This window comes from Penicillium verrucosum (genome assembly GCF_028828655.1).
Source record: "Penicillium verrucosum strain IBT 35672 chromosome Unknown utg000001l_segment0_segment0, whole genome shotgun sequence".
Lineage (NCBI taxonomy): Eukaryota > Fungi > Ascomycota > Eurotiomycetes > Eurotiales > Aspergillaceae > Penicillium > Penicillium verrucosum.
In genome coordinates this window covers 2743423-2755753 of record NW_026643210.1, presented here as the reverse complement: position 1 = coordinate 2755753, position 12331 = coordinate 2743423, and the positions used below count along the sequence as shown (strand labels likewise).

Sequence of the window (12331 nt, the reverse complement as noted above, 5' to 3'; positions counted from 1 at the left end):
CCTCATTATCATGCCCCGACTCAATGACCACTTAGCCGCTTTTTACAGTTGAACGCATCAGCCAGTCAGGAAAGATTACACCCATCGGATCAGATCCCCCATCTACGCTGAATTCGATCAGCCGGGTCACCAGTCGGTTGGGATTGACATGATCAGATGCTCCTTCCACGTCCAGGAACAGTGCTTCCACAAGTTGCTAGAGCTTCCAGGCCTCATGAGTGTTTTATATCGGACATGCCACCCCGTTAGTTGCACTCCATTGTTTGCGGCTGCCCATCTGCCCTAGGTGTAATACTCCCATATCCTTACAGTGGTGAGCAATTGCATCAGCTGCTATTTTCTCAACTACCTTCCCTAATTGTCTCCGGCGTTTCTCTTTAGCGATATTATCTTACCAAGTAAAAAAGAGTTCCAAGGTTCCCTACCTAGGTACTTATAATTAACTATCCGGCAAAGGAAAAACACTACGTAGAGGTATAACTAACTAGTAGTTAGTTACTGCGTAGATGTATGAATGTTCATCACTGATCTCATCAAGGGAGAAACCCGCTTCCAAGGTTCCAAGGTTGGAAATACTCGGCTCCGATGGTATCCGAGATTGGCTGAGCTTTGTATGGCCTGTGACAATACCAAATCCACATCTTTGTGTGGAAGAGTGCGGAACAAAGTAAATTACGGTAAAATAACCGGTAACCTTGGAGATCTCATAATCTCCAATTACATATTTGTCATGTGACCCAGCGAAAGCTTCAAGGTGCTTTGACCAAGCTCTACCTTGACCATCGCGATATCACCTTGGCTTCTTTTCATTTCCTTTCAATTTGGAGACTTTGACTGGCATTCCATTGATTTGGTAAGTTTGAACTTGTTCACGATCAACTTGTACATATTCCCCCTAAGACCTGCCAATCCTTTTACCCGAGACCGGATACGGTACAAATCATTTCGCGGCTCCTAGGCGCCCAGGCCAAAGTCGCCTGAAAGTCCACTTTGCTCTCTGATCGGACGATTCCCACCCACCCTTCCCGTCTAGTGCTCTGATTTGTCCAATTTCAAGCCCATCATTCCTCACCCTGTGCCCACCTGCCCCTGCCTCTCCTTTCAGTATCAGCCCATCGTGCACTCCACCTTTGAGCGTCCCCCGGCACCTGCATGATTGGTCTATTACTGGTATTGCTGCACCCCTCTACCTTTTTCATGGAGAGAACCCACCGCTGCTTTTCCAGCAATGATCATTTGCTTTAAGGGTTTCCTTTGACTGCGCCTACATCTTGCTGTCCCTGTCATCTTTCTTGCTTCACAAATTCTTGTTTTTCTTGGCAACTTGACTAAGTCGTTTCCGTCTTCCGTTCAGTCCAGGCAAAAACAATCATCCGAGAAGAGCTTATCGCAATCGTTTCAAATACCGGCCATTGTACAATCCTTAAGTGTACCAACAACCCTCACACACCAATACTGGTGCCCTCTATCTCAACATTATTGCACCTCCTCCCGCTCGGTCGTAGCTTTGTTCCCAATTTCCCCGACCGCTGGGAAACATCCCCTTCTCGCCGTCGATCAGCGGTCGCACTATCCGACGACGGCAACTGCAGTCTGCTTCACCCTTTCCCCAACCTCCCTCTATCGCCCTGAATGATGGCGACAACACTCGACCAGTCGCAGCGCGACTCGCTTGGAGGCGAACCCGTCCTCGAATCCGTCTCCATCACTCCGCCTCAAAGCGCCAACGGCAAGAAGGAAGCGCCCGAAGGCGTGCCGTCCGAGTTGTCTGACCTCGAGCTTGACCACCAATCTGCCCCGGCACCCGATACCACCAAGATCAAGCAGGAGGAAGTGGAGGAGAAGGTCGAGGAAATCGAAGAAATCGAACCTGATCATTACTATGGCGGCGGCAAGGTTCCTGTTTTCAAGCCGGTAAGTACAATGCGGATACACCGTTTGCTCGATAACCCTGTATTGGAGATTCCGCCCGTTGCGTCGGACTGGGGAGTAAACCCTACATCGTTTAGAGCCAGGCTGACTGTAGTATTGTTTTAGACAATCGACCAATTCCGAGACTTCCAGGGCTTCATCAACAAAATCAATAAATATGGAATGCAGGCAGGCATCGTGAAGGTCATTCCTCCGAAAGAATGGTGAGTCAATCAAATTCCAACAAATGTGGATGGCTGTGCTCATGACGTTCTTTTTTTTAAAGGTCCGAGTCTCTTCCACCACTGGACGAGGCAGTCAAGAAAATTCGAGTGAAGAACCCCATCATGCAAGAGTTCCACGGATCCTACGGTACATACACCCAAGCCAACATCGAACGTCAACGCTCGTACAACCTTCCTCAGTGGAAGGGTCTGTGTGAAGAAAGCAGCCACCAACCCCCCGCTCGCCGAGGAGAGAGACGCCGAAACCAAGAACGGGTGAACCGTGCGGCCCCGACACCGCGGCCCCCGTCTGCCCGCCCCGAGGGACAGAAGCGTCGGCCTGGCCGTCCCCCTAAGCGGGCAAATCAGGTCAAGGTCAAAGAGGAGCCCCCTGCAGATGACGCCGAAAAGACTAGGTTGGAGGGTCCCCCAACCCCTGTATCACCCGAGACCAACCCCGTGCAGCCGAAGACCGAGGATTTAAGTGAAGGCGAATCTTTACCTACCACAAAACCCAAGGGACGACAGCCCAAGTCCGTGACCTCACGCCGAAAGAACAACCGCGGCGATGCCATAGATCAGATTGACGAGGAGGCATACACGGGATTTGATTACCGGATCCATGATCACGAAGAATATACCGCAGAAAGATGTGAGGAACTTGAGACCAATTACTGGAAGTCGCTCATGTACAACAACCCAATGTACGGAGCTGACATGCCCGGTTCACTCTTCGAAGATTCTACAGAAACCTGGAATGTCGCCAAATTGCCGAATCTGCTCGATGTGCTCGGACAGAAAGTTCCCGGAGTCAACACTGCATATCTATACATGGGCATGTGGAAAGCTACTTTCGCTTGGCATCTTGAGGATGTAGATTTGTACAGCATCAACTACATCCACTTCGGTGCCCCCAAGCAGTGGTACAGCATCTCCCAAGAAGATGCACCTCGCTTTGAACAAGCCATGCGCAGTATCTGGTCTAGTGATGCGAAGAATTGCGATCAGTTCCTTCGCCACAAGACCTATCTCGTCTCGCCTAGCCTTCTCAAGTCACAATATGGGATCACCGTCAACCGATTGGTTCATTATGAAGGGGAATTTGTCATCACATTCCCTTACGGGTACCACTCTGGATATAACATCGGATACAATTGCGCCGAGTCAGTCAACTTCGCGACCGAGCAATGGTTAGACTATGCTCGCGTCGCTAAGAAGTGCCACTGCGAAGCAGACAGTGTCTGGATTGATGTGGACGAGATCGAGCGCAAGCTACGTGGTGAGAACACCCCTGAGTACTATGGAGAATTCGAAAGCGAATTCGACGGATTCGACGGATTCGAAGGTGCTTCGGATCTTCTTACACCGCCACGTAGTGTGCCTGAGAAGACATCCACTCGTGGACGAAAGCGGAAGAATCCGGGTGACGGGCCGAGCACGAAACGACCCAAACTCCACCCTGAAGGACCACGGAAGCTCCCGTGTTTGCTATGCCCTAACAATCTGGACTATGAGGATCTTCTTCCGACCGAAGATGGCAAAGGCCATGCACATAGACGGTGTGCGGCGTTCATTGAAGAGACCACAATTCTCCGTGACCCGTCTGGGACGGAAGTTGTGTGTGACATTGACAAGATCCCCAAGGCTCGCCTAGGCCTTAAATGTCTCTTTTGCCGCGAAGTACGCGGTGCCTGCTTCCAGTGTAACTTTGGCAAATGCACGCGCGCTTATCATGCAACCTGTGCCCTTTTGGCAGGCGTTCAAGTTGAGCACGGTGCGATTGCCGTGATTGCCGATGATGGTACTCAATATTCCATTCCAAGTGTGGATTTGAAATGCAAATTCCATCGTCAGAAGCGGCCGAATGGAGTCCTGGGTGAATCGTCCGATGTGGATCGTCGGGTAATCGAATCGGCTCGTCGTCTGGTGCAAGGAAATTTGATCCAATTTCAAGCCGACAAGGAGATTAATGGCGCCATTGTTCTTGAAAATCGACCCTCTGAGCGAAGTCTTTTGCTCAAGGTACTCCCAAGAGGGTTAGTTGGTGTTTTTTTTTTTTTTTTTACTCCCCCCCTTCATTATTCACATACTAATAAATCTACAGAGATGTGATTGAAATGCCCTATCGTTGGATGCTCGTTGTTCGCAAGAGTAATTTCACACCTCTCGCACTGGGAATTCAACCCCTCCCAGTCCACCTAGCACGGAAACCCGGACAACGCAAAGAATTAGAATCTGCGGTACCGGCGGCAGGCAGTGCATTTGGCGATTCACGATCTCCCTATCAGTGGGCCGAATTTGAGACGGTGGATGGAACTAGGAACCAATTCGCCCCACTTCGTACGGTCAACCTTCAGGGTGAGCCGATGTGGTATTATTTGGGGATGCAGTCCACCGAAAGTAGGGCATTGTACACACACAACCCTAGCGTGTCCATCCACAACCCTCGGGCCAATTTCCTCGACAGCGTCAAGTCGCTTGGCATGGGTGTCAGCGCTCGTGCATCGAAGATCTCACCCCACCACTTTCATTATGCTGCCACCGCCCCTGCCCCTCTTTACCAGCGAAACTTGAACCCAAACCAGCAAAATATTTACTCTTCGAATGTCAACACCCCTCACCTACAATCCCGACCGCCCTCTTCTGCCTTGCAGAACCTCGCCCCTCCCCCTCCTTTTATCCCTGCTGCCGGTGCTGCTGCTGGTGCTCCTGCGATGCCGTCGGCCTTTCGAACTCTACCCAACCAGTCTGCCCGTCATGCCCCCTATCCTTCGGTCGTCAAGTCGCACGCTCAGCAGCAGCATCACCTCCCATCCACCAACACCTTTGCCAATGTCCGAGAACTTATTGCTCGCCGTCGCCTAGCACAGATTACCGACCACGCCAATGTTTTTGCTGGATACACTATCGTCAGCCCCGAATTGGTGGTTGAGACTCTGTTAGGTCCTATGGGCTCAATACCACCGGCCAATGGCCTCGAGAAGCTGGAACTGGCCATGGCCCAGCAACGGGTTCAGCCACGGGCTGCGGATGGGACTCTGCTGCCGCCTCAAACTCTAAACATGCGATCGGAGGAGGTCACTCGGCTTCTTCAGATGCTACGATTCTCTCTCGTCAGCCACCGCGAACGACTCGATGTGATTCAGAAGAAGGAGTCGGAGGGTCTCAAGCAGGAAACTGTCGATCGGGGTAGCGTGGCTGCTGCTAAGATGCCTGGAAAATATGCCTACCTTGATCAGCAGCGGTCGCTGGCACCCAATGTCTATCAGTCTCCCTACAACATGCCATCGGGTCTCTCCGAATATGCCAAGGCTACCTACGGATTGGTTCCTGCGGCAGACGACCCGCCCAAACCATCACTGGCAAACGATTATTTCAACAATCTACCACCGGAGCATCAGGAAAAGATATTGAAGGCCTGTGGTAGCTTCGTGCAGCGTGCAATCGAGCGGTCGGCTAGTCACAGCCGGCAAAGTTCATCATCAAATCTCCGGCTGTCGGCGGCTCTGGCCCAACAAACGGAGAATCCGACAATTGACATCACCCCGGTGGAGGATCCTCCCCTTCTCTCGGGTCTAGATATGCCGCTCCACGCAGATTCCCCATGCTCCAGTTTCGGTCGGTCGCATCTACGATTCCAGTCACCAAATGAGTTCCCCATCCATGGCCCAGACCCTCATCCAGACCACCACGATTTGTTCGGAGATCAGCAGTTGAATACCCGATTCTGGCAGAATGGGCCATGGGTCGGCGGGGATGGCAACACTCCAAATGACGAGAACCGACCGTTCTTCGGACCACATATCTTCGGACCGCACGAACGACTCAAACATGACTATGCATCCTCCGACATCTCCCTAGGCAAGGGGCCTGGATCCTTGCAATCTGTCGATATGGCAGGCTTTGGCCCGGACTTGAATGATGACCTTGGACTAAGTCCATAAGATGTTGACCTCGTCACTAGCCTCGTCACGAGCCTTGTCACCTTTCTGACCTTTTTAAACTCACGTTTGCCTCTGCGACTGTATTTGCATCTCATGTAATGACTTCACCGGACTGACGACACTGCATGAATGGGCGTTTTTCTTGTTTTATCATCCGACCTCGATTGACGATCGTTCCGTTACCACGGTCATGTTTCTTTTACGATTTGGAGTTGGCACTAGCTGGCTGGTCACGACTCAGCGCATTTTCCTTTCTTTTCGATCATTATTTTCCTTTTCAAGGCGCGACATCTCGGAAAAGGCGGTCCAACTGACCTACTTTGACTACTAGAGTGGTCACATAGACGGAGTTCAACATGCACGGTTCCTTTGCGGCCGAAAAATCCTGACAGCCTTTTCCCGTCACCATCTTTATCTCTCTCGCCCCTTTTCAACACTCTCAGAGCCTACTTGTGCCCATACTTCCCCCCCAACTGATCTCCCTCTTTGTTCTATTAGATATCTCATCAAACAAGAAAAAAATTTCTTTTCTTCACCCCAGCGAGATCACTGGATGACATTTGTGCTTTACCCGCCCTTTGATACCCCCCTTTACCCCCTGCCCTACAAATTCCCAAAGGAAGGGTGTGGATCTGGATTTCATCTCCTTTGATCTGATTCCCCCTTTCCATTGTGTTGATATATCCATCCTGGCGCTCATCCATTGCTCGGTCTTCCCTGGATCATCCATAGGAGTCTTCGCAGCATGTTCCTGATGTGGCAGCCGTCACCTTGCGTGACCTTGATGTATGTGTGCAATGAATCATTCAAATATTCAATTTCCGAGTGTAGACTTGTATTTGCGTAGTTTGAGTAAGTCTGAGTAGGTCTCTTCTCCTGGGTTTGGCCCATAACTTCTCTCTTTAGTTAGTAACCTACCCCACAAACACATACTATCCTCACCCAGCCCCCCACATTACATACCTGGACATATCTTCCCATCCTTCATTGGGAAGTCGTATACGTATTATTCAGTAGGGAGTAGTCAATATATTGAGCCGTGTACCTACATGTACATATGTAGGTGGTGATCATTGGATATCTTGTAGATATGATTCTCCAATCTTACCGCGCTCGTGACTTTAAGTGTATAATATAGTTTGGCACGGAACCCCGCTGCAGATCTTATGATGTTCAACGTGTTCCGATTGCAATCTCCGCCTTATGGTATTCTCGTGTGGTATGTTAAATCTATCTAACTATCTAGTATTTCATAGAGTATACATGTGTATGTTGTGTACTTCCTTAAAATGAGTGATCTCACGTGATATAGATTGAATGCTACGGTGTCTTCATATCTTCAATCTCTTCATATCTTCAATCCCTCTTTGATCCCATAATGATCCCGTCAATGGAAGTTGAAAGAGATGAAATAGGGGAATTAAGTGGGTCAATGGAAAATGCTGTGTCTTATCTGTATATATACTATTAGGTCATGAGACATCCGCAATTTTTTTCTTTTAGAAAAAACCCCGTTAGCCCCGAAGACACAAGATGATAAGCCTGAAAACCCCCTCCCCTTTCATTCGTTCAAGATATCTTTTCGCCTCAATTTATAAACTTAAGTGCGCGGTCTCGGACCGCGCCATGTTTTCCATGCGGGGTTCTCTTACTTTAAACAAACTTACTTCTTTAAACCCTTGGAAGATATAATATCAACTTCTAACCTTGGTGGAATGTTCACTTCTCCAACACATTCAACATGCGAAGCTCATCTGTTGATGCCTCCGCTGACGAGGCATTGGCCCGTATGGGCTACAAGAGTGAATTGCCACGAAACCTGAGTATGCTGAGCATCCTCGGATTATCCTTTGCCATCATGGCAGCCCCCTTCGGACTGAGCACAACTCTCTACATCACCCTCGCCGACGGTCTATCCGTCACCATACTCTGGGGTTGGGTCTTTGTCTCCCTAATCTCAATCGCCATCGCTGCCTCTCTCGCCGAGATCTGCGCCGTCTACCCAACAGCAGGAGGCGTGTACTACTGGAGCGCGATGCTCTCAACGCGCCGCTGGGCCCCATTGATGTCCTTTATCGACGGCTGGCTAACCCTCGTCGGCAATTGGACCGTCACACTGAGTATCATCTTCTCCGGTGGTCAACTAATCCTCAGCGCCATCTCCATCTTCGATGAGTCCTTCGTCGCCAACGCGTGGCAGACCGTATTGATGTTCTGGGCCGTCATGCTCTTCTGCGCCCTAGTTAACATCTTCTGCTCGCGCTATCTCGATCTCATTAACAAAGTCTGCATTTTCTGGACTGCCGCTAGCGTCATTGTCATCCTCGTCACGCTTTTGACTATGGCCGATGACCGTCGAGACGCGGAATTCGTCTTCACTCATTATGACGCCTCCACCAGCGGCTGGCCCGATGGATGGGCTTTCTTCGTGGGTTTGCTGCAGGCAGCTTACACCCTGACAGGCTACGGAATGGTCGCTGCCATGTGCGAAGAGGTGCAGAACCCACACCGCGAGGTGCCCAAGGCAATCGTGTTATCCGTGGTGGCCGCTGGCATCACTGGCCTATTCTACCTGATCCCAATTTTATTCGTGATGCCCAACGTGCAGAGTCTGCGCGAGGTCGCCAGCGGCCAGCCAATCGGCCTACTCTTCAAGACGGTGACAGGTTCCGCGAGCGGTGGCTTCGGCCTGCTCTTCCTGATTCTGGGAATCATGTTATTCGCCGGCATTGGTTCACTCACAGCCGCCAGTCGCTGCACATATGCATTCGCACGTGACGGTGCCATTCCGGGCTTCAAGCTCTGGCGTCGGGTGAACACCAAACTGGATGTGCCTGTGTGGGCTATCGTGCTCTCGGCGGTCGTGGATGGCTTGCTGGGACTGATCTATTTCGGTTCTACGGCTGCATTCAACTCCTTCACCGGCGTGGCTACTATCTGTCTGTCGACCTCGTACGGTCTTCCGATTTTGATTTCTTTGATCCGGGGCCGCCGCGATGTGAAGAATTCTTCGTTCTCCCTCGGTCGCTTTGGATTCGCTATCAACTGCGTTACTATTGTGTGGATTGTTTTGGCTGTTGCTCTCTTCTGCATGCCTGTTACCTTGCCTGTTACCCCGGAGTCTATGAACTACGCCAGTGTTGTATTCGCTGGATTCGGTGGTATCAGTATCTTTTGGTACTTTATTTACGCGCGTAAACACTTTACTGGACCTCCTGTCAGTGGTGACGAGGCGCGCGCAGCCACAGAGCTTATGACGGGGACGCCAGTGGATGCGGAGAAACCGTTGGAGACGATGAAGAAGTTACCGAGCGAGTAGGGGGGGCGGGTTTCTTCTTTATATTGTATCGCTATAGGTCCTTTTTTAATATAATAAAACAAAAAGACATCCCTTCAACCTCCACTCTTCAATTGTTAGATTAGAATGTAATTTCGGCGACAGTCACAAGTGACGATCGCCGAGAGCCGCGGTCCAACAGCACACGCCCATCTCTCCAGGTAATCTAAAGGAGTTCCATATTTCCCACATTTTGATTGGAGCTAATCTTTCCAATCTGGGGGGGAAAGAAAAAGAAGTGAAGACAACATTCCGGGGAAAATCACAGTCAAACCACAGGGGACCTCGGGAATCTCGACTCTCTCCTATCGGAAACAACAATCCCTCCCCAATTCCAAAAAAACGACTCCCCCCTTTTCAACATCTCTCCAAAAGAAACACTCACTATATCCTCAAATTCCTATTCCCAGTCTTCTACGATCCCCATGAGGACTCGCGCAAGCCGATGCCCAACCCCGCTCCCATGAAGACAAGGCAAACCGGACCGCTTATCGCGTCATGTCGGACTCTGTAGGTGCGTGTGCAGATTGCAGATTGCGCCCTCGTGCATTTGAATTTCACTGACACCTCCCCCGTTCCAGATCGAGTCTTTGTTCATGCCCTCAATACCGTTAAGAGGATTCCCCGGACTGGCAATGCGCGACCTCCCGCTGCCGAGCGGTTGGCTCTATATGGCTTGTATAAGCAGAGTATGGGTGAGTGACCCGCATCACAACCTGGAAACAAGAAGAAACCGTCGGAGCTAATATTCCATCAGAGGGGGATGTGGAAGGTGTAATGGATCGACCGATTGGGAATACGTCGGAAGTGCACGCGGAGTGCGAGAAATGGTATGTCCGAAACGCGCGGGGAAAAGGGAGCTGTCGATGTGGACCTTGCTCAAACACCACTCTTTCTTTCTCTTTCTCTATACTCTATATCCAACCACAAATCTAACAATGTCTTCTCTTCTAGGGATGCATGGTACGCGCAGCGCGATATGCCGCGCACCGAAGCCAAACGCCGATACATCTCCACATTAATCAACACTATGCACGAATACGCCTCCCAAACCCCCGAAGCACGCGAGCTAGTCTCAGAGCTCGAGTTCGTCTGGGACCAGATTAAATTCAACGCTTCCTCGTCGTCCGATTCCAGTCCACTGAATACCGTCGGCGTCCCGCCCTTATCGCGCAGTGCATATGGGAGTATTGGGGGTCGATTGGCGGCGCAATCGGAGGACTACGACCGTCGCGATCGACGGGATGATACCAGTCGACGGGATCGGGATTCACGGCTGCGGGTTCTCAGTCCTGTGAGCCAACCAGAGGAAGAAGCATATTACCGACGGGGGAGGGGGTCTATAGAAGACGACGAGGATGGAGGTCGACATAATGGAGATGAAGATGAGGATGATGAGGAGTTTGAGGAAGCTCGTGATAGCTTATACGAAGAACGAGATCAAGACGACCATGACGACCATGACCCGGATCATGTTAGCTCGACCTCCAACACACATACACATACACATACCGACGTCTCTTCACATCACCGTCCCAAATCCCGGCGCAATCCTGCTTCTGGTACTAGTATAGATAGCAGTGGGATTGGACTCACACGCCGTGGAGATTCCCGTCCGCATTCACAATCCCAGGAACCACCGAAAGACAGTCGCTGGCGTCGTCGTGTCGAGCAGGCCTTGACAAAAATGACGGCTGAGATTGCTGCTGTGCGGGAGCAGATGGAGGCTCGATCTCTTGCGCAGCGTCGTCGGTCTGGTTTGTTTGCTTGGCTGAAGTGGATGATTTGGGTTGCTGTGCGGCAGATCTTGTTTGATATTGCTATGCTAGGTATGTTGCTTATTTGGATGCGGTTGAAAGGGGATCGTCGTGTTGAGCAGCGGCTTAAGACTGGTTGGGCCGCTGTTAAGGCCAGACTTGGGAAGTTTAAGCTTCTGAAGATCGTGGATATGCCTATTTTGCCATAAGAGAGGGTAAGAGAGTGTTCTATATCTGTTGGTCTGTTTATTTTCTCTTGGCTTTTTCTCGGCTTATTACCTCTTACTGCATTTTCTTCCTTTCTGGCATTATTTCACTCGGCTATTCCCACACTCCTGCTTATATGTTTTGGCGTTCTGTTGCTTTCTTGTGTCCATCTTTTTCTTTTGTCCAGTAAATATGGGTATCAATTTCAGGTCTCGGAAGTCTTTTCTCTTCTACTTTTGTTGTCTTTGGCTTTCTTTTCTGGGGATTATACATGCAGGTCAATTATATCGAGTTATTGATAGACGCAGACATCAATCCAGATGATGTATTGCTATAATTTGGTGGAGGGCCTTAGAATTCAGGCTTAGACGATCATATATACCCTTTTCTGCTGTTTTGATATAATTTATCAGGTATATGTGCCCTATTGGAAGCCAATAATGGAGTGTTATTCATAACATTACTCTCCCCTAGCTAGCACCTTCTATTCTCATCTTGCTATTTAGCTTTTACCTGCTCTGAGGTACCTAGGAGGTTAGGTCTAGAGATCACGTATTCCCACGTCGCTATAGTGACTTCCTATCCACTTCGGACTTCCCATCGACTCGATTTAACATACAACATATATATTTCAGGCTAATGAGCTAGTGGGAGTATCATTTGTCTTGGGAAATATCATATCACTAACGAGATATTCAAAAATAGAGTCTACTTTCTTCATAATGTAATTATATAGACAATGTAGTAGTTAATCCTATACAGTATTGGAGGGAGACTAGAGATATATAGCTAAGTTAATGTACCTGTTAATAATAGTGCCTCGGTCTTCAAGGTCGGCTTACTATAAAACTTAACTACGTATTTTACGCAGGCAACGACGACTCTTGCATTATCAAGGCAAAGTGAAATAGTGGTTATAGGAGTTGAAAGTTGCAACGCGATTTTGATGAA

General features: G+C 49.8%; 3 protein-coding genes across 3 annotated transcripts; all 3 read left to right on the top strand.

The window, feature by feature from the left end:
* Nucleotides 1–1632: 1632 nt before the first annotated feature.
* Nucleotides 1633–6079, top strand: N7516_001015 (putative jumonji family transcription factor; the record flags this gene model as incomplete). Its single annotated transcript, XM_057213737.1, has 4 exons — nucleotides 1633–1914; nucleotides 2038–2135; nucleotides 2198–4171; nucleotides 4240–6079. The coding sequence occupies 4 exons, from the start codon at nucleotides 1633–1635 to the stop codon at nucleotides 6077–6079; spliced, it is 4194 nt and encodes a 1397-aa protein (XP_057075620.1).
* A 1741-nt stretch (nucleotides 6080–7820) lies between these two features.
* N7516_001014 (putative GABA permease) lies at nucleotides 7821–9398 on the top strand (the record flags this gene model as incomplete). Its single annotated transcript, XM_057213736.1, has 1 exon — nucleotides 7821–9398. The coding sequence occupies one exon, from the start codon at nucleotides 7821–7823 to the stop codon at nucleotides 9396–9398; it is 1578 nt and encodes a 525-aa protein (XP_057075619.1).
* A 374-nt stretch (nucleotides 9399–9772) lies between these two features.
* Nucleotides 9773–11382, top strand: N7516_001013 (acyl-CoA-binding domain-containing protein; the record flags this gene model as incomplete). The annotated part of the gene is made up of 4 exons (XM_057213735.1): nucleotides 9773–9930; nucleotides 9998–10111; nucleotides 10174–10246; nucleotides 10371–11382. The coding sequence occupies exons 1-4, from the start codon at nucleotides 9915–9917 to the stop codon at nucleotides 11380–11382; spliced, it is 1215 nt and encodes a 404-aa protein (XP_057075618.1). The 5' UTR covers nucleotides 9773–9914.
* Nucleotides 11383–12331: the final 949 nt, after the last annotated feature.